The sequence below is a fragment of the Larimichthys crocea genome, chromosome IX (assembly GCF_000972845.2).
Source record: "Larimichthys crocea isolate SSNF chromosome IX, L_crocea_2.0, whole genome shotgun sequence".
NCBI classification, from domain to species: domain Eukaryota; kingdom Metazoa; phylum Chordata; class Actinopteri; family Sciaenidae; genus Larimichthys; species Larimichthys crocea.
Genome location: NC_040019.1, coordinates 5,129,373 through 5,156,843, shown reverse-complemented (window position 1 = coordinate 5,156,843; position 27,471 = coordinate 5,129,373). Strand labels below are relative to the sequence as shown.

Sequence of the window (27,471 nt, the reverse complement as noted above, 5' to 3'; positions counted from 1 at the left end):
TGTAGAAAGCGCCTGTCATCTTTCGAAACTGACTGAAATGAGAAAATTTGTACAGCAATTTGTTTAGGTCGTCTTAGTCGAAGACTAAAAAAAAGAAGAACTGATTCACAGACTGTACAAGTCAACTTCAATTTGAAATATTGTTTTAAATTTACTTTCAGATTTAAAAACAGAGGTCACTGATGTTTCAAACATTGACTGAAGACTGAAAAGAATTGTTGTGTACGTGGAGTTGTTCACCCACCAACATCCAAACTCACAATTTTCTTTCGAGAAATTCATAACTTGAGTCTTTTTATACCTTTGGTTTGCTTCTTTTTTTATAATTTAGTTTTTCTTATATTACTTCTTGAATTTAAATCTGCCAATTAAGAAGTTGTCAGATTGTCCCGGCAGTTCACGTGGATGCATGCAGCAGGTTTAATTTGATCAATAAATGTAAAGTGTCGGAGGTAAAAGCAGTCACACAGGAAGCTGTGTTTTTCAAGTCATCATGAATATGCGTAGTCACAAGTTACTTACAAGTAAGCTGTGGGAACCACAGGAAGATGGTACCTGGTGATGGTACAATGACCCTCTTCACCACACAGTGGACAGACAGCGGAGCACCTTCTCCCACAGGCAGGGACAGATAAATCTTTCCTGCCACATGCCATTACACTGCATAATAACAGCTAAAAAATCAGGTCATAATTTACAGTCGATGCACATTTCTCCTTTCTTACTTTGCTGTATATATTTCTGTACAATATATTGTATTTACAATTGCTATTTTGATATTTTATTATGTATATATAGTTTGTGCTTTATATTTTTATTCTTATGTTGTCTATTGTCATATTGTGTGTAATGCTGCTGCTGCACTGTAAATTCCCAGCTTGGAATAAATAAAGTATATCTATCTATCTATCTATCTATCTATCTATCTATCTATCTATCTATCTATCTATCTATCTATCTATCTATCTGTACTTGTCTGACAGTAAACAATCCAGATGCATATAGTCAACTCAGAGTCTTTTTATACATTTGGTTTTCTTCTTTTTATATAATTTAGTTTTTTATTATTATTATTTCTGAATTCAAATCTGCCAATGAAGAAGTTGTCATTTTGACGGTCAGGGTTAGGTGGGTGAGTTTTCCATTTTTCAGTAAATAATCCAGATGCATATAGTCAAGTCAGAGTCTTTTTATACCTTTGGTTTATTTCTTTTTTTATATAATTTATTATTTTTATTATTTTTATTTTATTTCTTGAATTCAAATCTGCCAATGAATAAGTTGTCATTTTGACGGTCAGGGTTAGGTGGGTGAGTTTTCCCTTTTTTCCATGCACTTGCAGACTCCGCCCATCCCGCCCTCCCTCCGGCAGACGCCGAGGCAGCGAACCCGGCTATTGGCCGAGGAGACAACCGAGAGCGAGAGCGAGCCTGGTGCTTTGGGAGTACATGAAGCCGACTGTTAACTTCTGGGCTCCGTTCACCACACAAAGTCGGTCTGCGTTAGTTAACGATGAGTACATCGGAGTCCTTGGACAGAATGGAGCTCTGTGAAAGCCTCCTGACATGGGTAGGTGGTGATATGTATATGTGTCACTTGTTTTCACTGACGGACTTGTTTTCGCTCCCGGCGTCGGCGATGCTAGTTTAGCACACAGAGCTAACTAACGTTAGCAGGCAGGCTAGAGGAAAAATGACACGCTGGTTACGTATGCAGGCCAGCTGTTTGCTGCTTTAGCCTGCTGATGTGTTCAGTCAAAAATGACCATTTCTATCTATATCTGGTATTTTAGCTATCTCGGCTTTTCCTTTAATGCTCTCTGTCGTGTGTTGTGACTGTCGGCAGACGTTGGCCTGGTTCAACGGATGATTTTTAAAAAATGTACCGTTACAGCTGGGTGTCTGCTTTGAGGCTGGATTCCTGTCATTGTTGTCCGGTGTATCATTGTGTCTGCTTTCCCTTCCCCATTCCTCCCTCCTGATCAAATATGTCCCACACACACACAGGGCTTGTGTTTATAATATCTAAGCCACCGAGAGCAATCAGGCATCAGATCGTAGGATCACATGCTACAACCGATTGGTGCGTGTTTACATTGTTGGAAAGCAGCTGTGTTGGGATGATTAGTTCAGTTTATCTGCTGCCTGCACAGCTGAGATGTGCTGATGTTTTTTTTTTGGGTATGAGTGTAAATGGAAAAATCCAAAAATCTCACTGTGATGCAAGCTTTGAGACAATTTCTAGAAACTGACTACACATCAGAATCAGAAATACTTTATTAATCCCCGCAGGGAAATTGTAAGATAGTAAGTGAATAGCAAGAAAGCAAAACTTTAACCCCATACACTTATACGATATCCTGTTTTAACACTATATACACATGTATAAATAAAAGCAGTGGCAGTAAAATAAAAAAAACAAGTAACAATGCGCTATGCAATATGTAAATCTGAAACCTTATAAAGATTTTAGTCTTTAAAATAAATAATTATGGAGCGGTCGGTAGAGTAGTGGGTTAAGCGGCCGCCCCGTGTGTGGAGGTTATAGTCCTCGCTGCAGCTGGCCCCGGTTCGAATCCCGCATCGGACGGCTAATTTACTGCGTGTCATTCCCCCTCTCTCTGCCCCCTGCTTCCTGTCTGTCTTCAACTGTTCTATCATTAAAGGCATAAAAGGCCAAAATAAATAATTATACAGTTAATAATAACATTAATGATGATCCAGCATGCATGACAAACCTTTTTAAGATGAGTACAAAGTATTGAGATAAGATGTGCAAAGGTTTTGACTATACACCGCTTGCATAGAAGTCAGGAGTGTGTGGTGAAAACATGCATGCTGTGCTGATTATAGCAGGTTTACCCTTTTTACCCCGCTCCCACACATGTCATGTGCTTTCCTTCCATTTCGTGTAATCATGCTTGAAATCAATTTATCAATTCCCTTTTGTGGGATTGAGGAGCAGGCCTTTTTGCAGAGCGTGTTGGAAAAACAGTGTAACCTAAGTACAAAAGTTCAAGTTCAAGCCAATCTGCATTCTGAATCTGTCGCCTCCTCCTCTTGTTGTCATAGCTTGGCTTATGTATGACGACTCAGATCGGCCTTTTCTTCTTGGGTCCTAGTAGTGATGTGGCTGGTGAACATTCCTCACATGCCTGTCAGGACACAGAGTTAGACTGATAACACACGAGACCAGGGCGATAACAATATGAGCAGCGAAAGCACGATGCATCGCCATCAATCTGTCGACCAATCAGAGGCTTTGTTTCTGTCTTGTTTGACCAGTCAGAGGCAGAGAAGGTTGTGTGTGTGTGACAATGCATCGCACAATGGTTGACCCCCACAAAAAGAAAAAAAAAAAACAGCGATCGCGGTAATGCATTTGGCGTCACATGACTCCGGTATTGCCGTTTCATCACAGTCCTATGCGAGACTGTGCCCGATCAATAAGCCGCTTCATCAGACATGCACACTCATCGTTGTGCAACGTTGGCATGTGTGGCGTTGGCATGCTGTCCTTCCTCCTGGTGAAACGCTAAACGTGACCTGTAATGAGAATACTCTTCAGCCGCTCGCACGGATCACGTTCATCACGAGGTAAAGGTCCGGTGTGAAGGATTTAGTGGCATCTAGCAGTGAAGTCGCAGATCGCAGCCGACTGAACGAAGGAAAAAAACCCACAGTGGCAGTGATTGGGCTACTGTAGAAGCATGACCCACTCCCCACATAAAAAAGGTCATTCTCTCATCCTGCAACTAAATCTTATACATTGCGCCTTTTTATTGTAATAATTTCATAGCCCCATTATTTAGTCCCGGTCATGCGACACACGCTCTTTCCGCAGCTCGGCTTCATGGCTTGCCTTCTTTCCCAACTGTTTCCACAAACCCATAGGTGTGGATTTCCTTTGTTGACCTCAGTCCACCCTGTCCACTGTTGTGTATGTCCACATGTTTATTCGGTGTACTCTAGCCTTTCAAAATGAATTAATCCATTCAGTTTATTAGACAGAAATTCAGCTTACATCACAGATTTTATAGTATGTATTTTCTTTGTTATCTACACTAATGTGCGTGTGATTCAGGTGGACCAGTGTACAATCTTTATAAGGTCTCAAACACCGTCAAGCCTGCTCGTTTTTCAATGCATGCATAAATTATAGTGGATGATTCCCATTGTAAACCAGGCAGCCTCTTTTTTTTCACTCAGTTGAAGTCTATCATCTGACCTTTTAGCAGATTGACATGGATGATGTGATCGAAGCAGGCTGACTGCAGACTGGCAGGTCTGTGGAACGTGAGCAGATCTTCTTAAACTACAACCTCAAAATTCCTCCGTTCACACGGTGCCTCGTTTCCAGATTAATTGATTCATCTCATTACAGCTCACACCCAATGACTGGGCGCCAACAGGGCCTAAGACACTGTGGAGAAATGGCACAAGGTGTTCTGTCCGGTACTCTATGAGAGCGCATCTACTGTACATGTTACGTTTCACAGTGACGCAGTAAAAACTCTGCGGTCAGCGATGAATATTATCATAATAAGCTGATTTGGAGGTGACCGCGATGACGCAGGGGACACGACTTTGCCTGGAGCTCTCTGTGAAGAGTTGTGGTGTTACAACCCGAAATCAACAAGGTGTGGATGGGCTCCTATGAGTCCTTTCACACTGTGGGCTACAGGCCATTGGCATTTAGCCCAGGAACAACAGCTCAGAGATTTAGCACGAGGACTGAACTCTGCACGGTTCCCACAGAGTCGGTATGGTATCTGTGAAGTTTGGATACACAAAACATGTGTTTATTGATGTTGATGTGTAGTTGGCTATCCAAAGAAAAGATTATTTATGACGTATACAACAGGTTTAATCTTTGTTTCAGTATATCTGATGCCTGATCAGCATCAAAGGCGCAAGTGTGACATAATTAACCTCTAAAAGCACAATTAACGCGCCAACGTTATTTCAGAACGTAGAAGTCATTCAGTGACGAGCGCTGCCTGCACATTGTCCCTCAGCATAAAGCGTGTGGCTTTTTCAAGAGACATGACATCACATGGGCACACGTTCTGTTTGAAGGCTTTGTAATCCAGTGGTATGCATACTACAGGTTTTGACCAAGCGTGTGGAGCTCACGTGAGTTCACAAGAACTCACAGCTGCTTAGGAATAATAGTTTAGGATGTTTTAAGAGGGGTTATAAAATCCAGCTGCTCTGTCAACAAAGCGGACGGGTTGTTGGGCCTCGAGTATCTGGCTGAAGGTGACTGATGTAATACCTCAAATCATCAGGCCCAAAATAGGTGTTGGTCATTTTTCTAACTTGACCTCAGGCACAGAGTGTATGACATGTCATTCAGATACGCTTCATAACAGTCTTTAGTTAGCTGTGGATTGGCGGTCATGCTGTCATCTCTGCTGAAATGTGTCCGTTCTGGCCTCTGCGTGTTGTTAGTGTGTTTGTGAGGAGTCATATTTCTATTCCCGGCAAAGGGAAATGATGCAAACCAGCCATCAGCAAGTAAGTACACAAAAAAACAATACAACAATTCCACGGTTCATTTTAGCCACACTCATTTTGTGCCACTCCAGGAAAAAGTCTTGTTGTGTTTGTGCAATGTATACGTTGTCTCAAACACCAATTTAATCCAACATGTTTGACACCAACAGTTCCACCTCTGCTCCATCCATTCTGATATGCGTCAAAGCACGACGTCAGCATGTAACGCAGGGGTTAAAGGGTGTAATCTTGATTGTGCTTTAGTTTGCTTATGGCGGTCCAGTTTAGCTGAACTGATCAATAATGGAGTGGACAGTGTGGATAATTGAAGCAGTTTCTCCCTGGTTGGTGTTATGTAATCGGGGGGGGGGGATTGTTTTGGTTCTGTGTCGGCTCTGTGCCAGCGGTTGGCTCTAGCAGAGAGACACAAAGAAGCTATCCTGTTTGGTGCTTTGCTACTCGGATGATAGTACAGACATTTTAAGATCAACTGGTTGTCATTTGAAAGCCGTCATACATCAGATCGGTTTGCTCTAGGTTTAAAGGTGTCTTTAAGGGGTTGGACAAAATTTCAGGACACACAAAATCAGCCTTGTGAAGGTCACTGCAGCATGAAAAAAGGCAAAAAGTTTTATTCCACTTGATGTCCAACTGTGAATGTGAAGTAGAACAACAGTTTGAAACATTAAAAAACATTTAGGTTATCTTCATTTATCAGGTAATGGTTTGGATGTCATGTTGCTGATACAAGGATTTCTGTGTTTTAATGAAATATTGCTCCATGGAATTTATCGTAATTAAGAACATAAAGAAATGATTTAAGCACTTCTCCTTAATCAGATTTGTTCAAAACAGATTATGGAAACTTGATAGCTGGAGGTGGTGTTGTTCTTGCGTGTTTATTTTAAGATAATTCAGTCTACAGCCAGTACTTTCACAGCAGTCACTCGAGACGGCACGAGTTAAATGACATATTATTGCCAACTCAACGCCCGTGGCTGCTCTTCACAGTGACATGTTCCACCCATATGCACTTTGAAACGGTTTTATGCTGGAAACAAAAGCGGAAAAGTGGAAAAATGCATGCGAACATATTAAAGTCCAGCTGGAGTTCATTTCAATCCTGTTGCTTCACGTGGATCAAGGTTGACCTCTCATCAGGGATTTGATCGTTGCGCCGTCAAACCGCTTGGCCAATCTGTTGAGTCTCTTTGCCACAAGCAGAGCTGCTGAGGGCTTAAGCGCTTGCCACGAGATGAAAAGTGAGACAGACGGAGCGACGTGCAGGCAGAATTTCAACCTCGTCATTTTCTTCCTGTCAGAACTCCAACATTCCTGCTCTCAATATCCCCTCTTCCTTCGGCACGTGGACCGTTGGCACGCAGACCGAAAACTATTTAATTCTGTCTGGGCAAGCCGTAGAGAGGAATATGGAGGTCTGAAAAAAAGTGACAGAGGGTGATGTAAGAGAAACCGAGCAATCACGACAAGCGAGCGTTTGCTGGAGGTAATCGCTCGGCGGGATTGCATAGTTTTATCCTGCAGCCAGCACTCAATGTGTTTGTGTCTGTTTGTCATTCAGATCCAGACATTTGGAGTGGAGGCTCCATGCAAGACAGTAGAAGACTTGACGAGCGGCATCGTCATGGCCCAAGCTCTACAGAAAATGTAAGTTGATTTGTTATCAGCTGCATTTCCTTTGCTTTTTCCTCATAAGCATAAACCAGAAACGCATTTGAATCCCTATTCTCTCGTCTGTCTGAATTTTCTAGAGATGTCGTGTATTTCAACGACGCTTGGATCAGTAGAATCAAGCCTGAGGTTGGGGACAACTGGAGGTTAAAGGTAAGCATCAGTCATTCTGTTCTTAGGTTGTTTTCCTCTCTTAGCTCAGCATGACACAGCAGATGTTTCGAAGTGTAAATGAATAATAATTTATCCAGAAATGCTAATTATAGGTGGTCACACTTCCACTTTGTAACATTTTAAATGATAGATTTATGATATAGGTTAGTCTTAACCTTTGAGTTTAAGTCGTGACTCAGATTCAGTATAGCCTGTGCTAGTTGCATTGTTTATTCTGATATTCTAGGAATACCTCTATATAAGTCCTCTCTTGTTTCAGATCAGCAATCTAAAGAAAATTTTGAAAGGCATCCTCGATTATAACCAGGAGGTAAGAAGAGACTTGATCAGTGTCCAGCATCCACATTACATCAGCACCACTACTTTTTTTTTTTTTTTTTTTTTTTTTTTTTTTCCGAGTTTAAAACGCTCTTTGTCCCCGTCCAGATCTTAGGTCAGCACATCAATGACTTCACATTACCAGACGTTAACCTCATTGGAGAACACTCTGACGCAGCAGAACTCGGGAGGATGTTACAACTAATACTGGGCTGTGCTGTCAATTGTGAACAGAAACAAGGTGCATATCCCATACTCGGTTTCCCAGTATCAGTACACATTGTACACACACACACACACACACACACACACACAATGTTCTGTGATATCGCATTGCATAAACAACTGACTCAGAAGCTCAAATTGACCCCATCATTATGTTTGTTTCGCTGTTTTCTAGAATACATCCAGACCATAATGATGATGGAGGAGTCGGTGCAGCATGTCGTCATGACAGCCATCCAAGAGGTGAACTGTCGTGCCATTGGGACCTTTTTATCAAATAAACTGCAGATCATAACTGATGAATAATCAGAGTATGGTGGGAATGGTCAGCCCTGCTCGCCGTTTGTTGCCAAGTTCCTCCAACCATTAACTTATTTTCGTGTGTTTGTGCAGCTGATGAGTAAGGAGACTCCAGTGACCGGAGGAAATGACTCGTATGTGGATCTAGACAGACAGGTATGCAGACTTTATAGAGGCTCTTTCTCTTTTTAATGCATTTCTATTTTCTGGCTGTGTCATCAATAGTTTCAAATGTCAACACCATATGATTTTTGCTAACTTGTACATTTTTACTGCGTGAAAAAACAAAAATATTTCCTCTTAATACTAAAATGAAGTATGTAAAGGTTAAGTTTAAATGAAACTTGCCTGTGTTAAATAAACTTGATTTTTAAGGCGTAGTGTTGAACATTTACATGCCAAACTCTTTGAAATCACACACACCGACACCGTACAGTATCTGTTTGTGTCTAATGACATTTTGTTTTGAGGTTTCAGTGGAAATTCCAGTCGCTTTAAAACATGACCCAGAACACCCCCGTCATGTTTCACCCTCATACTTATTTCTGACCACAGACCTGTAAAACAGCAGGGTCGATGTAACAGCTACCTTCAGTAGAAGCAACACTTACTGTGTACAAAGTGCCCCAAAAACAACTTACTCACTTACCCACTTTTCTGTCATTGTATTAGTATAACGTTTGAGATGTACATAAATGTTTCTTTAGTCTCATCCAAGTGGAAATGAAATGCAGGGGTTTTATTTTCTGTTTTTTTTTTAATCTGTTCTCAGCTGAAGAAGACCGCAGAGGAGCTCAATGATGCTTTGGCTACCAAGGAAGAGATCTCCCAAAGGTGTCGTGAGCTTGACATGCAGGTTGGTTTTATGCTGTAGTAACCCCCCCTCTGTGTTTTAGGCTACGTGACTGCTGGTTTTGTGCATCATAACACAGTGTGCAGGTAGTCTTGTCTAGTGTCTGAATGACCTAACCTGAAAGACATAAAAACTACCAAGCAAGGTCTAAGCAAGGTCAGTTAGTTATTACTGTGACTGCTCACTAAATAAGTGAGTAATTGACAGTTTACTATTTGTGGCTGTTTATTATGATAATTTGGTGTATTCATATATCAAATTAAATAGTTCTTTATCTGAAAGACACCAATGTGTGACATACTGTAGATAAATGAGCACTTCTCTTACAGTAACTGTATAATTTTCATTAATTTAAAGTTAATTTAAGTTGAATATATTCAAGTATACAGAAAAATAAATGCATATTATTTCCACACCAACCCATTTAAGTTTTTCCTGCAAATATTTTGTATTTTAGTATCTAACGGATGGTGTCATACTTCTTAAAGATTTATTTGGTTACACTTTAAAAGCAGCTCCTTTTTTTTGCATAATTACGCTGTTGCTAATGATGAACTTCCTATATTTACTTACTTAAATATTTCCTTGTCGGATTGTTTCAGTGATAAACTGTTGCAAAAACAGAGTAACGCACTCTTTCTGTTAATGACACAGCTGTTGCATATAAAAGGAGCTGTGATTTAAAGGGTTACCTGCTCACATGTTGTGTGTCCTCTTACTTCCTGACTATTTCAATACTGTGTGCCTTGCTTTAAAGGCCCTCCATGTCCAAGAGGAGCGTGATAGACTGAGGTTAGAGTTTAATGAGCTAGAAGAGAGGGTAAATCCAAACTTTCTTTTCTTTCTGTCTTTTATTTCCATCCATGATGTGTGGCGTGTCTAAAAGTCCTGGATTTTTTTTTTTTTCAGTCTGCTTGCACCAGCATCCCCCTTTTTTGGAATCCAGATCCCCCCTTCTCCTAATTCTGTGTGCATGTGTGTGTATGTTTGTGCACAATAGTTTTTTTGTGCACACATATACACGCGGTGCTTTTGGGGCACACCAGCCACAAACTGCAGTTTTTGTGTGGGCGTGTCAGTTGTCACCCCTTCACTAATAACCCTCTGCCTTTTTTTACCCTGGTGTGTTTCATGCTTTCCCACAGCAACAGTAGACAGTAAGGCCATGTTTACACTTGGTTTTTAAAAGTTTCAACTGCTAAGATGAGCCAAAGCGACCGCCACGTTCCTGCATTGATGACACATTTTCCAGTTACGCCCTCGTTGGAAATGCATTAGCTTTGACGTGACAAAAGATACCTCAGCAAGCGGCATTAGTGATTGGATCACAGTTCATGGTCATTTACACACAAAGACACATTTTAAAACAAAGTGTAAACAGGGTCTAAGACATGGCCTTTGGACCCTGCTGAATATATATATTTACACATGATCTATATAAATCATATGTGATGGAACTATTTTTGATTTCCCCTGCTTTTCATTTTATTTCATTAATTAAGTGCACCTCAATTACAACTACAAAAGTACAACGCTGGTCAGCAAGCAATGAAACAGTAACTCAATAGCTGTAGGAAGCCCTGTTCCATTTTCTGTCTTTTTGAGCTGTTGTGATCAAATCTTTGATGTAACGAAGGCGTGTTGCAGTGCGAGAATCTTCACGCCGGTGTGAGTTTTCCCGGAGTGCTTCCACATAACCGTGTTACATTTAAATGGAATACATTTTTACACACAGGAGTGTTAAACAGCATTTTAAAAGCAGACATTGCTTGTAACACTGTAATGGCTTATAAAAAAAAATAATGCAAAATGGATCATACAGGTGTAATAACAGCTCAGGCGTTCACTATGAAGTCCTAATGTTCTGACCCTGGAAAATTCCGGATTAAAATTTAAATTACGGATGAGAAACAGTATTTTGCCTTTACATGCCAGGTCATTAGAACCCGCTTATTAATCTTACATGCGTGTTTATATATTTTTCTTTTAGTTCAGTTTTTTTTTTTTTTTTTTAGATATAACGGACATTTAAAAAAATGGCTTCTGCTTTGCTTTGTGTGGAGTTTGATACCCTGTCTATCACATTGAGAAGGCAACATCAAATCATATGTAGCCCTCTTTCCAATGTTGGAGTTTGTTGGTTTTTCCTTGTTGAAGTGTGTTTGGTGTATGCTTGCATTATTACCAAATCAATGCTGCAGTTAATATGAATAACTTTGAAGGATTTAATGTTAAAAAAATGTAACGTGAGAGATAGAGTTTGAAAGTGCAGCGTCATCCTCATTTAACTTGTTTCTCTTTTGCTTCTCTTCTGTCCCTATCTATCACTCCCTACACATCTCATGCTCCTTTTTATCCGTTGTCCTCCTTCATTTCTTTCTGCTTCTTTTTCTTCTGCCCCTCTTTTTTTTTTTTGCCATCTTCCCTCTTGCAGGTGGCAGCCCTCCAAGAGGAGAAGAGCAGCTTGCTAGCAGAAAATCAGGTCCTGATGGAGAGACTTAACCAGTCCGACTCCATCGAGGATATAAACAGCCCAGCTGGGCGCAGACACCTCCAGCTGCAGACACAACTGGAGCAACTACAGGAAGAAACCTTCAGGTGTGGAGCTGCTAGGAGAGACATTTTGAAAAATAAAAAAACAAGGGTTCAACTGACTCATACTTTTGTCAAAAATCTTCAGATTGGAAAGATGATCGTCGTTGTTAATTGTTTTTTAGGTTGGAGGCAGCAAAGGATGACTACCGGATCCGCTGTGAAGAGCTTGAAAAAGAGCTCCTGGATGTCAAGTCACAGAACGAAGAGCTCACGTCGCTCGCTGATGAAGCCCAGTCTCTCAAGGATGAGATGGATGTCCTCAGGTAAGACAGGGATGCGAGAGTTAAAGCAAACTAAACATTATCCTCTGTAAAGTTTGTTCTGCACTTACTTAAATTTTAGAGTAATTTCAAAAAGCTAATGTGGTGTAAGTTGATGTGAGCTGATAAAACCATGTTTTCGTTTTATTATAACTCGTACTCCATAATTAAAGATTTAAATGATTTAAAAACAACAAGTCCGGCTCTAAAGATCTGATGGGAGTAAAAAACAGTCAGTAGATGACCGACAACAAACAACGTATTGTTGAACCACTGTCCTGTTATTTCAGACTTGTGTTGTTACAGATGTGTTGCTCCACAAACAGAACCCGGGTAAAGCCCGCTCACCCTCTTTCCTTTCCAAATGTCACATCACAAAATGAAATGTTTTCCTCACAGGCATTCAACAGACAAAGTGTCAAAGCTGGAGGGCACAGTGGAACACTACAAGAAGAAACTGGAGGATATGGGACTTCTCCGGAGACAGGTACACAGTCACACACAAGACAGACAATAGAAACAACTTCTACAAAGAGTTCCACAAATGTTTTCTTACGCTACATGTTGGCTTGTAAGAAACATTTAGTTTCAGTCAAGCTGTTTTACTGATCCAACCCTGTGGCATTCTTTCATTATTTTCCAGAATAAGCTCATGGAGGAGAAGAACACGGTGTTAATGCAGACAAACGTCGGTTTGGAAGAAGAGCTACGAAAGGCAAATGCTACCAAGGGCCAGCTGGAGACATACAAGAGACAGGTACCCAATCAACAGCTGTGATGACTTCCACATGCAATCATCGTTTACATGGTCACTGGACCCCAGCTTGTAACTCTCACACACCTTTATGTATACTCTGACGATGACGTCTTATTACCTCTTATTAAGTGCCCTTTCTTTGCGCAGGTGGTCGAGCTTCAGAACAGGCTGTCAGAAGAGTCTAAAAAGGCGGACAAGATGGAGTTTGAGTACAAACGTGTCAAAGAAAAAGTGGACTCTCTGCAGAAAGAAAAAGATGTATGTACAGTGCATTTTATTAGTATAAGGACTGTTACACTGTAAAAGAATGACCCAGCAGTATTATTTTTACTCTGCAAAAGGTAAAATCTACATATTGCACAAAACTGTATGTAAATAACAAATAGCAGTTTCAAAAAAGGATGCTTCATGCCTTTCTTAAGTCCTTCACACATTTGTCTGTCCCTCTGTAGCGTATGCGGACAGAAAGAGACTCTCTGAAGGAGACTATAGAGGAGCTACACTGTGTCCAAGCCCAGGAGGGACAGCTTACATCAGGTAAAATTGTAGCAACATATAAGTACCTGAGCTCGCTCTTTCGTTAGCTAAAGACAGCCTACTTGGTTAAGTCTAAATACTGTCTCATCTGTCTGTTTCAGGTCTGTTCCCGTTGGCCAGCAATGACGGCTCTGATTCACTTGCTGCCGAGATCACCACCCCGGAAATTAGGTACGACTTTTGAGGCGTTTAAAAAAAATAAAAAAATGGATGGATGGAGTACAAATATCAGATCATGTAATGTGTAAATATATCCACTAGGTTAGCTGGGTGAATAAATGTGCATGTCCTTTACAGAAAAGTTAGGTTTGTGTGTACTGTGTCGTATATTGTCACGCAGAAGAAATGTATTTTAAACGACTTTGAACACAGTTTATGGCACCCAGCGTTGCTTCATACTAAACACAAACCAGTCAATAAAAAGGATTAGTGAAAGGCCAGGAGAGACCCTCATTTTATGAATTATTTTGACCATCAGGGAAAAGGTGAGAGATATAATTATATTCATTCATTCCAATGCATGAGTAATCACTTCCCACACAGCTCCTCTGAGTCAATGAAGTGATGCCAGTTAACTGAAACAAAGTTATTAAACTACATTCATTATGTAGAGTGGGGGAAAAAAAGAACTTTGTGCAACGGTTGTTAAGCCTGAGACAGTTGAAATATATCTGTGGTGCTGCTGTGCGCTCTGTGGCCACTTGGTGTTTCCAGCCGCTTCCTCTTGCTCTCTCTGCCGTTTTTACGGTAGATGAGTTTGGCCTGGAAAGAGCCGACTCTGGACTGACTTATGTAATAGTTGTGTGTGAGTTACATCAGCCTGACTGCTGCTTTCCACGAGTGCTGGGTTTTCTGCTGGCAGCGTTAACCCTGCCTTGTGAACCAAGGAGCAAAACATGGATTTACCTTGAAATCCTAATCCTCTAAAAGCTACTAATGGGGGGGAAAAAAAGAAAAACATGACTTGACTTAACCCACTCAAAGCTGTTCTTTACCCTGTGAAGGTAACTAAAAGCGGAGGTGATGTCACATCCTGCAAGCCTTTGAAAATGGAAGTAAGATGTTGCAATAGCAACGTTTCCTGTGAAAGAGAACAAGAGAGAATAACCGGTCGCCTTCATGATTCATTCTCAGTTATGTCTGTTGCTCGTCAGTTCAGCATCCAACAGTGTGTGTGGAAAACTGAAGCTATTTTTTTGCCAGAGTCAACCTGTTCTGTTGCTTTTTAGAAGCAGCATCTGGGATTGATTTGCGAACTATAAAACAGCCAGAACAACAGCTGGAAATGTAGTTTTTTTTTTTTTTTCCTGCTGCAGTGGAGGAGTCAGAACTCCATCAGAAGAAGACTTCTGGTCACGTTAATGTCATATTCCATACGAAAGCTGCATTGGAACCTCTTCTCGGGGTCTTCCTTTGCCTTTCCCTGGCCTAACCTCTGCCAGCGAGCAGCTGTGAGTTCATCTGGAAACATTTAGCGAGTTTTCCTGTTGGAAGGGAGTCACGAGCCACACCCTGAATAAACACAGACTGTGCTCGACACCATCGGACAACACATCCAATCTTATCTGTTAAGTAGATGGATTGAAGGGGGGGGGGGGGGGGGGCTGAGTATCAGATACCCCCTGCTCTGTCCCACTTTCCTGTATAACAAATCTCCCCCTGCATTTGTCTTTCCACTCGATATGTTTGTGCTCGCCCGAGTACAAAGAGACTCTGTCCTCCCTTTATACCGACTGCAGTGCTCTCTGTTTGGTGTTTTTCTAGTTTTTCGTGATTTTTTTTACGAGGCAGAGAAGATAAAGAAACAGACAAAAGAGAGTGCACATTCTGGTTCCACAGTAATTCATTTAAACGAGTTCACTGCTCAGTGAAAGCTGCAAGTTCTCGACCTTTTTCACACCAAGTGTATTTAATGCACTGCCACTACAAACATAAACCAACACACGTTGTAAAGGCGACCTTCATCAACCCCCCCCGCTAAAGACTGCTGAGAGGAAACGCATGAACTGAATTATTTATTATTTATTATTGCATGAATGCAGTAATCTAACCTGGATAATAGTCCTGAATTAAGGTGCACAAAGATATAGTTTTGTCATGATTAGGAACAACAACAATCGATTCTCATTGGCAACCATATATTCAGTTTCGGCAACCAAAAGCTAATACCTGGTTGCCAGCCTGGCAGCCAGTTTTAGGAGTTAGTGTTGAGCCCTGCGGTAGTCTTGTCATTTCTACATCGGTTCCTCACGTTATATTGACTGATGCTTACTCAAATATGATCATAAGCCAACGAGTGTTTGTATTAACCAATGCCTACAGGTTAAACTTAGTGTTAAAAAGCACTTCATCTCTGCAGTATTGTGGTAGAAAGATAATTGACCTACAGGTTGTGGTTGATCTGTTTTTTATTATTATTTAATGTAATTAAACTTGCAGGTGCATTAAAAACCAATACATATGTCATCAGTTATCAGGAGAAATGAACACTTCTTTGTGTTTTATTGTGTTTCTGTAGAGAACATTTGATTCGCCTCCAGCACGAGAACAAGATGTTGAAGCTGGCCCAGGAGGGATCAGACAACGAGAAGATCGCACTGTTGCAGAGTCTACTGGAGGATGCCAACAGGAGAAAAAATGAGCTGGAGACAGAGAACAGGTCAGCAAAGAAATGCAGAATCTTTTGGTCTATCTTTGTAGCTTCGAGAGCCGCATGTTCAGTGTGGGCAGATTGCCTTTCTCCGTGTTGGAACGTGGATCAATCCCCCCATTTATTTCCCCCACAAAGATTTTCTTTGTCTATACTGAAATTTCAGTTAAAGACCTTTTTAGCCAGAAGCTCTGCCATTGTGTAGCTTCTAGTTTATTCAGTGTTGTGTTAAAACTCTGTTGTCAAACGGCTCTTTTGTGCCTTTTCTTTTTTTAATCTAGGCTAATCAATCAGCGCCTAATGGAGGAACAGAGTCAGGTAGAGGAGCTACAGAAGAATCTTCAAGAACAGGGCTCCAAAGCAGATGATGTAAGTGATCTGCATTGTGTGTGTATGAATGATGAACAGCTGAATGAAATGTTGACAACAACCACAGAAAGTCAAAATCCCATCAGACCACACTTGGTGACTAAAGATGGTCCACAAGACTGCAGTGCACCGCTCCTCCTGGAGAATAAAGGTTTTGATATTTTAAAAACCAAAACAGTCCTTCACGCCGTCATGATTTTCTTTTTTTTTTAGTTGCATCTAACTCTTTCTAACAAATAACCATTTCTAACATGTTTTTCCATTTATGTGCATACTTTGTTTCCATGTCGCTGTAGATCAGACCATCATACATTTGTTCTAACGCATATTAACAGATTTAACTTCAGCATAAACACTAAAGGGGACATTTGTATCATTTTTGTTGTCTGTTCCTTGTCTGTTGTCTCCTTTTTTTAAACTAGTTCCTAGTAGTGGACAACTGGTATTTAGGAAGAGGAGGTTTGGAGCGTCACCCGGGAAGGTTTATGTATGAGAGAGAGCGCTTGCATGCATGTTTAACGCCATCTTTCATGAGCTTCTATGTTTCTTCACTACATAATTAACTCTAAATTAAAATACTAAATAGTCTTTCTTGGTGTTTCCGGTTCAGTTCCTGCCAGCCTGTGTAGATTTTGCATCCCATCATAAACATTATCTGTTTTTATAGACACAGTACCGTTTATAAAACGATACAATTATGTGTCAAGCTTCAGGGACAAAGACGGCACTTAGATGGATGTAAAATCATCCACACTTGGCAGGTCTGTGATTTTTTTTTTTTGCCAATCAATAAAATATTTGTGAATTTTCTTTTCAAATAATGCTCCCATTGCCAGACTATAGTAAGTATCACTTTGTGACTCATGACAAATTCCCTCTTAAAAAAATGTAGGTGTTTTTTGACTTCCTGAAACAAATGTGTAACAACTCGGAATGTAATAAATTATAAAAACCAAGCATAAAATCAAACAAAAGTTTCTCTGCAAATAGACTTACAACTCGCCAAGACGTATGTCGAGAATCAGCTTTTGACTTCAATACATTTGTTACACTGAGTTGCTACACAGTATTTTTCCTCGCTAGGTGTTGGGATTCTGCATTTTCCTGTTAGAAACAATAAGAATCAGCCCTTAGCCGTCCTCTGCGTCTAGATTTTTCCTTTCTCCTTGTTCCTAGATGCTGTTTGATTTCTAGTGTAGAGATACTCTGCAGATTTCTCCTTTCCTTTCCTGCACACCACTTCAGACACCACATGGATACAGGATCAAAAATAAATAAAACTTTCTAAAAAATTCAAAATATTCTTTGTGATTATCCAACTTGGAAAATAATGTGATCAACCACACTGTTTGGTTTGAGGTCTACATTACTTCTCGACTGGTTGCCCTTACAGTCATTTTAGATTTTTCCAAACACTATCTGTTCTACACTTCCCTCTGTTGGATGAGGAGGGAAATACAAATCTGGCTGCGGGTATATATATAACAAAAAAAAGAAGACTGAAGTGACGTTTGCTACAACTCCTGCATTTATCCAACAGAGTGACAGAATGTTTCTATATGGCATCTGTAGGTGGTTACAGGTTGTATTAATGATGTACATCTCCACATATCCTTTGTCTCTTTTCAGTCTTCCATTCTCAAGAAGAAATATGAGGAGCACATGTAAGTTATTATCTTTATAAATACAAAATCTGTCTGGACTCTGGATAACCTAAAACCTGTGAAAACAAACACAAAAAAAGTGTTGATGCGTTCTCTTCGTACAGTCCTGGAATGCTCAACATGAAATATTACACAAAATTTAGATTGTTGACGTCGATGCTTTGTCCTCTTCATCAGGGAGAAACTACGAGAGGTGAACAACGAGTTACTGAAGAAAACGTCCTTCATCGATGAAATGGAGCCTAAATACAACGCCAGCTGTGAGTTTGTTGAAATGTGTCAAGTGTAGCTGAAGCCTTCTCAGGTCTTCTCTTACCATCTGTTCTTATCATTCTTAACAAAAAAAAAGAAACCCTTTTATGTTGTTCCCTCTCAGGCCAACGAGTGGATGAGCTGGAAGAGGCTTTGAAGAAGAAAGATGAAGACATGAAACAGATGGAGGAGAGATACAAGAAATACCTGGAAAAGGCCAAGAGCGTGAGTATTTATATTCATCTCTTTTTCTGCAGGTGAACTTTTCACGGTGTGCTGTGACCAGTGCGACGCTGCTTTAGACGCGGGTTAACAAAACAGTGTTTTGATGTGAATTGAATGTGTCTCCTCCAGGTGATCCGTACCTTGGACCCCAAGCAGAACCAGGGTTCAGGCCCAGAGGTCCAGGCCCTGAAGAACCAGCTGCAGGAGAAGGAGAGGATGTTGCACTCATTGGAGGTAACTGGAGTAGAATGTGCAACCTCTAGATCAATGTGGTTTATCAGTGACCTTTTATAGATAATCACTGACTGTGTTTGTGTGTTTAGAAAAAGCATGTTTTAGCTTCAGATATATTTGCATTTCTTGATTTTGTTGTGGCTTTATGTTTCCTCCGAACAGAAAGAGATGGACAAGACAAAAGGCCAGAGAGATTACGAGGAGAAACTGATTGTGTCCGCCTGGTACAATATGGTAAGAAAGATCTCCGCCACCTGAAACCGTCACACCAGTGACGGTTATCAACAGGTCTGACTTGAGTGCTTTTTTTACATTGTGGCATGAACTAATGCACAGCTGAGATTTGAGTCATAATACACAAAAATCTGTAATTTCAGTGTCATACAGAAATGTGACAATTAGTCAATCAAAAGAAAATTAATTTGCAACTATTTTGATGATTTGTTAGTCATTAAAGCCATTTTTCGCGCAAAATAACCAAATATTTGGTGGATCCAGCTTCATAAATGTGAGACCTCCAACTTTTGTTGCTCTTGTATTACAGAGAATATGATATTTTTCGGGGTTTTGTGCGGTCGATCAGACCAAATGACACATTTTAATGTTGTCACATTGTGTGATGGACATTTCTCACGCTTCTCTGATGTTTTATTGACCAAAAAAACAATCGGCAGATGAATTTAAAATAATAATGTGTTGCAGCCCTAAAGTGACACATGGCTTAATAATACCCTTTTTTTAATGTTGGCATAGTTTTTCTTGGAATAAGAAATCACAAGTCACACTTGAAGGCATTTAACCACTAGAGGGCAGCATATGCTTTTTTATTACCCTCACAATCAACATTTGCTCTGTTACGTCTGACCTTGTGTTGATTCTTATGAGTCAGCTAATTCAGCTAATTTCCTTTCTCATACATCAAGATAAGTGGAGCGACGATAGCTCATTCTCTGCTGACTCTGTGTTACAACAGTTCCTGCACAAGCTCTGGCTCACACTGTGCTAATGAGTGTCTGTGTATGTGGTCCTGTTACACTGATAAGTGACCATTATGGGCATTAATAAGACTTCCTCTGTGTCTTTTCTCAGGGTATGTCTCTGCAGAAGAAAGCTGCTGAAGACAGACTTGCCAATACCGGTTCTGGTCAGTCCTTCCTGGCCCGGCAGAGACAAGCCACCAGCACACGTCGCTCCTATCCAGGCCACGTCCAGCCAGCTACCGCAAGGTAGATGGCAAGCAAGGGCAGCAAAAAATACTGCGACAAACTACCTTTACAAAACCCCTCGAACTTGCATACAGTAGACGTGCCTTTTTTTAAGGCCCTCTATTTCCACTCATTTCTAATGGACGTTCTTGTTTCCCTGCATTCTGCCTATTGATTTTCCTTTTTTTTTCCCCCTTCTTGATCAGATCCATGAGGTAGAGATGCCAGGCAAGCCTGCCCAAATCTTGCACCACTTTGTTTTTTCCTCCTCCCCTGTCTAAGCATATTTTCCTCTGACTTCCTGTGATGCCAGGCTTCTACCCCTTTTTCACACCCCCAGCACATTTGACAGGGTCTGACTAATCACTCCAAACCACCCTCTCAACCACTGACCTTCCTCAACCTGTACTCTGTGGCGAACGTTTGCCAGGCAGGTAATCTCGGACCCCCCCCCCCCTCCCCGAGGCAGAGAAGAATCTCATCATCTGCACAAGTTACTCTTACTTCTTGCCTGTTCATGCAGTATTTATGCACATCTCTACCTGTGATAACATTTGAGGCTCATCTTGTTTTATTTTTTGTTTTTTCTTTCGACTGGAGATGTCATATTTTCTGTTTCAACTCTTACGATGTAGCTTTAAGCAGGTTAACAGCAATTTTCATTAACGTGTGTCAAAGTTTTGAATTTGTATTTTTCACGAGAGGAGATGAGTTGCTCTTGTGGTTAAGTTGTTTGATCAAGACTGAGCAACAAATACAGAGATATAGGACGATGTATAGGCATCACGTGTAAATGTTCCATCTGCTTGCTGAATAGTGTCGGTGATATCTTAATAGGACTACATGAATTTAAAAAAAAGCTGATAACAGCAATAATTGTGAATGGGAATTTTCCTCTATGTTGAAGTTGTTTCAGGTGTAATAATCCACAGATAGGCAAAGATCAGCGCGTCTTTAAGAGCCGCCGTCGAACAAACTGGGAGTCAGTTCACACGATTTTACCTCTACCAGCATTTACCAGGTTGTCTCTGACAACACCTTATGTGCCATAGTGTTTAATTTAAATGTATTTACCACAATATTTGGTTAATTTTCATCCCTGCAGGTTTCCCCTCCCCGCGTCACATAGAAAGAAATGTGCTGGGAATGTTTGGTCGGAGGGGATTTGGTTCGTAGATGCCAGTCCGGTGTTTATTCAGCGTAGCTCATTGAAGCTGACTTACTTTCTATATCAGAAGTGTTTTTGAAAAACACTACACAGTATTGCCCTTGTCACTTTAAATAGGAATCTTGCATAGGTATGCTTGTTGCAGCTGTTCCCATCCTCCCTTTAACTCTTTATTTTATCCCATTGTCTTTGTTTTTAAGGCTCATCATGAATGATCTCTTTCTAACATGATGGACCTTCATATTAACTCCGTTCGTTTTCTGTGTGTGTTTAAATCAAGGCTGAAATTTCAGGCTAACAAGCCCCCCCGCCATCTCACCGTTCTCTCTCTTTCTCCTCCCAACAGCGATGTCTCTGCATGACTGGTTCACCAATGATCTGGCCGAGCCCGGTGTGGCCCCGGCCTTGTCTTTGGCCTACGCTTGTCTAGGCTGAGGCACGCGATGCATGAACTACCCGCCCGCCTACTTGTTGCATGACTTTGCATTGACTCGAGCCTGCGAATAACCAACACAGCAGCAGCAGCAGCAGCAGCAGCAGCATGAGCACTAACAACCTTCTGTCGTCATGCATTGTAACCCAAAGAGGGATGGGGTCACCCTCGCCCTCCTTCCCCACAGTTAAACTTCCTTTCCACCCTTCCAGCTACTTACTCCTCATGTTCTCCTGCTCCTTTGTCATCCTCTCCTGTCTCCATTCTCCCCCTCCTCACTCTTCATGAACATGCCTGCTTGTGCTTCCACACAGCATTCAAGTCTGTTACAGTTCATCCTATGTTACAAACACCGAAGGACGGGAGCAGATTATCACAGCACATAGGCTGTCAACCAAGCAGTTGATCTGTCCGTAGGCCTTTTCTGTAGTGTGTAACTCGGCGTCGGCTGGCTGCTTCAGGATACCTCAATGACATCACATATCTGTTCTTATTTATATGGTTGGAGGAGAGTTGGCGTCGGCGCGAGAGAAATATTCGAGAGGTGTAGCCTGCAGATCAGTCCGCACACCAACAAAAAAAGGAGTCGGCTCCGCTTTTAAACTTCAAAGTGTGTATCTCCTGTGGTGGTTCTGTCTAGCCGCTCCTCGACATGTTGCTGGATGGCATCTTTTTAGAAGTGGTTTTACCTCAAGTGTTAGTGAGTACAACACGTTTTGGACTAAAGGAGAGCTTATGGGGCATTACTGTGTCGCCCTGTAGGCTTTTTGACAGTTTGCAGTAGGAGCATAGGATGGTGAAATAACTGTTTTTAAATCAATAACATTGTTACAGATGTGCTTTTATAAAGGATAAAAAGCCCACATTAAGCCTACTTGCAATTTTTCTTTAGATGAAACGTCAGTGTAGCATCTGTCTCTTGGTTAAAACACACATTTATATAGTATCTGTGATGTTAGCTGGTAGGTGACTACTACATCATGTTATTTGTCCAGGCAGAAAATAACCTGGTGGACTAAATGAGCCAACTTGATTAAATCAACAAATATAAAAATAATAATAATACAGCTATGAAACTGTACATTAGCTCACGTAGGCTAATGTAGAGTAAATTCATTTGATTTGAAAGGGCTAACAGATTAAAAATGTAGAAAGGGAAACTTTAAAAGATCCTGTTGATCACAGATCAAACACACATTCAGCACAATTCAAAAGTGTGTGTTCATAGTCGGTCCTGTGTTTGTTTTAGTGTTTTTTGTTCGTGCAACTTCACAGAACAGTTGTGTGAAAAAACTTTTTAGGCATTAAATTATGGAGGAAGTTAAACGTGTAGTTATTTAAAAAACACACGATAGTGTCAGTAAGAGGGAAACTTAACTTGGTGTTGCATTGAGTCATATTGTATGTGAATACATTTCTTATTTAAATTTTATTTCCAGAGCTTATGAGAAACGGTGAGAAACACTGAAAGGAAGCAACGGATACATGCATATTCTAGACATGAGTACATACATTTTCCAGATGAGAGAGATGGTCGAATCCTCCAATTTAGTGCCTTTTTGTTTAAAAAATATATCTATATTAAAAAAAAAAAAGACAAGATTGACTGGTCTTTATAGGAGTTAAGGTAGCGTGACACGCTGCCTTATGAGACCAGTTTTATTGTGTTATTTGAAAAAAGAAAAAAAGGTCTGAGATGAGCTTAAATCTCATCTGTGATAAATTTCTTGAGGAAAAACTTAAAAATATTAAGTAGGCTTAATGAGGGCTTTTCTTCTGTTTTTACTCTATTTTACTCATCAATGTTTTACAGTGTAACCTTGGTTTAATTCATGCATTTTTATCTTAATGGCTTATTTATTCTTTTTCCGCTTGTACAGCAGTGTTGTTACTTTTTTTTAAATATATATAAGTAGTATTATTATGCCACCACTTATACTGTTACAATGGATGTGAAGTTTCCATATGACATCAAAATACTGTTAAATACTTGTCTTATGCAACAAAAGGAGGAGAGTGGTTGAATAGTGTTTGTCTCCATGTAATGAAAATGACACAAAAGTTCTGTTGTGTCAGATCAGCGTAAAATGGAGAAAACGTGGCAAGGTTCCATTTACATCCAGTGTTTTCAGGAAGATTCCCGGGTTTCTTAAAATGCTAAGAAACGTGTTTGCTCATTAACAAAAAAGAAAAAAAAAAAAGCACATTTTACACTTTAACTCACGGAATATGTCGGTGAATTTACTGTGACCCTGCAAACAATCATATTTTCCAGTGTTTTTAGCGACCGCGACAAAGACTGGGCTCATGTTTTGCGGGGAAAAGGTTCATTAGCCGTTGCATCAAAGTGAAGTTAGCTCACATGTTTGGTTAACTTGATTAAAATAAGGACAAATCAAATTCTACATTTGTGCATCAAATAAATTTGTTTTCCTTTTTGAAATAACACTTGTGGTATAAATTCAGTTGCAAAGTAAAGAGATGACATCTTTTCTCCACTTCTCTGCTTGTTTCTGTCCAGATCTGTGTTTTGACAGTTTGAACTTTTAAGTTATATTACACAGAACTCTTTTAGCCGTCCATCCACCCCTTTTTAGTCATTGGTTTGGTAAGAAATCTGTATATAATGGAACACATCCACATTGTGGTTGACCTGTTTAAATTTATCAGGGATGTAGGGGAAATGTTTTATTTGTTGTTTTAATAGGAGAAAACATTTTATGTCATCCCCTTTTATCCCCCCATCAAGTCAGCCACTTTATTTTGTCGCTTATGTGTGTATATACTCAGTATTACTGGAAAATAATGGAATACTTGGTGGGTAAATTTATCGCAAGTAATCGAACCAGAGAAACTGATTTCAGAATCCAGCAAGTTTGGGCCATTTTCAGACTTTATTAATATTCATTTCTTCTCAATAAAGAAGGAAAGGCGACATGTTTAATGTACTTTTTGAGCTATAACCCAAAATCTTTCCTTCATTTTCATTTTTAAATACAAATCACTGACTAATCTTTACAAAACTGTCATACAATGGTGTATTACTTACATGCCTAAGATAAAATGAGTACCCAGTGTTCCCTCGTGTTACTTGACTGCTAATTGCACTGTTGGCCAGTCAAACGTGTACTAAAGACATGAAACAAAACAACATGCGGCTGTTTAACAGGTCAGAATTCATCACTACGCGTGCAGTGTTTGCTGTATTTTTTTACTCATTGGCAAACTTTTCTTTACATATTGAAGTAGCAAATAACCTTCCATTTGCCAAGTTTTATATTGCTTGTATACAAACACACTATGTACATACTTTACGTGACAGTGGTAGAGGAGGTGTCTGGCCATTTTTTTGAGAATGAGAAAATTAAAACTCATGTCTAGTTAGATGGATTTCATATAGCATCTGTCCGATGAGGACGTACTGATGAAAATGTGCTTCCTACACTGCAAAACTTGGAAATGACATTGTAAATAAAGCTTGTATAAAACAGGCTGCTTGTCTGTTTTTTTAATTTTGATGATCATGTTATATTAACTGTCTTCATGCATCCTGATATGTTTCTTGTGTCTGGCTTAATAGGTTAACTTTATTTAAGGTTGATCAATAAACTACAGTCAGACTGTGGGCGTACATGAATCCATGACCTTAAATTTGCCTGCTATGCTCCATATATGTTCATAATAACGTATCTTCCCTCATCATGATGAATCTACAGAGAATTATTGCCTGAATCTGCAGCTCCTCTTTGTGTCATGCAGCTTTATAGTGGACTAGATGATTAGTCAGCTCACTCGCCTACAGTCAGTTTGTGCCTCCTAATACGAGTATGCATTTGGTTCACAGTAGTAATCATCAGTTTGTCATAAAGATAACTACCTGGCTACCTGGAAAGGAAACTGGAGCTGTTTCATACTTTTGTATGTTGCATGTGTATAATTAGGACGCCATACTTCATCATAATGTTGAGCCTTGAGGTAAAAAGAAAAAGTGCAGTCATTTTAAAATGGGCGCTGCATTAACTACCAACAAAACGCCATTTGTTGAGCTCCCCAACCTGGACAGCTGTTACTTTGTAATGTACATATGTAACATGCAGTATTATATTCAGAAGAGTGAAGTTTCATACGAGTTTGAATGGAATGAAATGCATTGGATGCACTGAAGTCTTCTGTCATCTGTCTCTTGCTCTCTGTGGTTCAGTTGATGGGACGCATCTTCCACAGCACAGAGGACTGTGGGTCAGAATAGCCAGAAAAGCATGTTGGGACTGGATGCAGACATCTTAATATTTTTCGACATACTATGTATCGCCACATACATATGTATATATATATATACTAAGTATAGTACTATGGGTTTAGGTTCACTCACGCTGCTCTCATAGCGTTGTTTTTGGCCACAGCCGGTGGCTATTTTCAGAGATAAAACACTAAAAATATGTATGCAACTGGCAGACAAGACACAGTTTGCAACTAGATGGTGAACATGGTGGTGTATTTAACAGCTACAGACCCAACCAGATATTTTTCTCGAGACAACACAGCTAAAAGCGAATATGTCATCACACTAGCAGGAGAGGACATACGTGCTTATTTGCTTTTTATTAAATCACTGGCTCTGAACTGTAGTAACTCCTTCTCATGGTATGTGGAGGAATCTCAGGAATATTTTCAAAAGCTTTTCTAAAATTATAGGCTACTATCAAAATACTACAAAAATTCAAATGAAAATAAACTGTGAGATAAGAATTTAATTTCCTGTAATGTTTTGTTTCATACATCCATGATTAGTTATGAGCTAAAATGTGACTGTGACACATTAAGTGGGGGTAATATAGATTGTTCAGAAACACTGAAATCATTGCTCCGAATGGATAATACGAGGAAGGTAAGTGCAGATCAGCAGTGGCAGTTTCTGAGGTGGTATGGTATTGGATGATGAGACAGACGGAAGATGGAAGTCTTTGAATTAGGCCTACCCAGCAAAATAAGATATATTTTTTTGTAATGCAGAATTAGGCTACGCCTTTAAAATGACATTCTGTGGTGAATTGTGCTTAAGGAAACTGCTTTCCCAACCCACCACCCTGTCTTTGGGCTTAGTGTTATGACCACTTTTGCTAACGCAGTACTGTTTTGTCATAATTCTGTATTAGCTATGGATCATAGTTATTATGGTCTGCTTCTCTTATGAACCAAGTCTTGTGCACATTCAAACACAGCCCTGCCTGGGAAATGAAGTCTGCATGCCCCTCGAGGCTGCAGACACAGGAACTTCCCTGTATCAGTGTCCCATCTTTCATTCCTGAGAGCTTCTTTTTCTCTTTCTAACCTCAGCCTCTGGGTGCTTCCTCCTGACATTTCACGGCAGAGGTCCAGAGTCAATAAAAATACACTTCTCTGGTTTCTCGCTCATTTCCATCATGACTGGCCTGACTTAAAGAGGGGAGATGGCGGTTACAGTCCAGTGTGTTTATATCGCTTTCCATACCTGGGTCAAGCCATATATGCTGATGTTTCACTTGGTGCCAGTTAGATCCTTTCCAAGTTTGAACATTGGTGTTATATTTTAAACGAGATGATTGTGCAGATGACAATTGATGATTGCAAATGTGTTTATCCTTCTGTGAGACATTTATGGCATTGATATTGCGGATGGGCTTATCTGGCGATGGATGTCGGTCGGTCCACTTTTGGTTAGACTGAAATATCTCAACAACTATGAGATGGATTGCCATGATTTTATTTTACAGATGTTTACTTGAACTTCCATGACTTTAGTGACCTCCTCATTGTTCCTCTCATGCCACCATGAGTTGACATTTGTGGTTTTGAGTGACAGACACTGGGGATCTTTGGGGATCTCTTTGCTTGCAAAAATAGCACCATCATCTTTTATTTTAACTTGTCTAGTACTTTGCTTTATGACTACATATATAGAAAACTACATTCCCATAAAGCCTCAGCTGTACTTTGTATTTAGTGCTAGGCAATGGGGATGTGGTCATGAACAGCAAGTCAACTCTTATTGGAGAATACCAACTGTGACCTGCACACCGTCA

General features: G+C 40.2%; 1 protein-coding gene across 4 annotated transcripts; it reads left to right on the top strand.

The window, feature by feature from the left end:
* The first annotated feature begins 1,377 nt into the window (after positions 1-1,377).
* On the top strand, positions 1,378-24,900 carry hook3 (hook microtubule-tethering protein 3). 4 transcript variants are annotated; one of them, XM_019272431.2, is made up of 25 exons: positions 1,378-1,569; positions 7,081-7,166; positions 7,271-7,343; positions 7,624-7,674; positions 7,791-7,923; positions 8,083-8,150; positions 8,301-8,363; positions 8,980-9,063; positions 9,818-9,880; positions 11,495-11,658; positions 11,778-11,918; positions 12,315-12,402; positions 12,559-12,672; positions 12,820-12,930; positions 13,125-13,209; positions 13,311-13,380; positions 15,728-15,868; positions 16,141-16,228; positions 17,858-17,892; positions 18,070-18,152; positions 18,269-18,369; positions 18,499-18,603; positions 18,766-18,837; positions 19,693-19,829; positions 21,323-24,900. In XM_019272431.2, the coding sequence occupies exons 1-25, from the start codon at positions 1,513-1,515 to the stop codon at positions 21,336-21,338; spliced, it is 2,229 nt and encodes a 742-aa protein (XP_019127976.1). In that variant the 5' UTR covers positions 1,378-1,512; the 3' UTR covers positions 21,339-24,900. The 4 variants fall into 4 exon arrangements, with proteins under 4 accessions (XP_019127976.1, XP_019127977.1, XP_019127978.1 ...); XM_019272432.2 differs by having other exon boundaries at positions 20,015-24,900; XM_019272433.2 differs by lacking the exon at positions 9,818-9,880 and having other exon boundaries at positions 1,379-1,569.
* Positions 24,901-27,471: the final 2,571 nt, after the last annotated feature.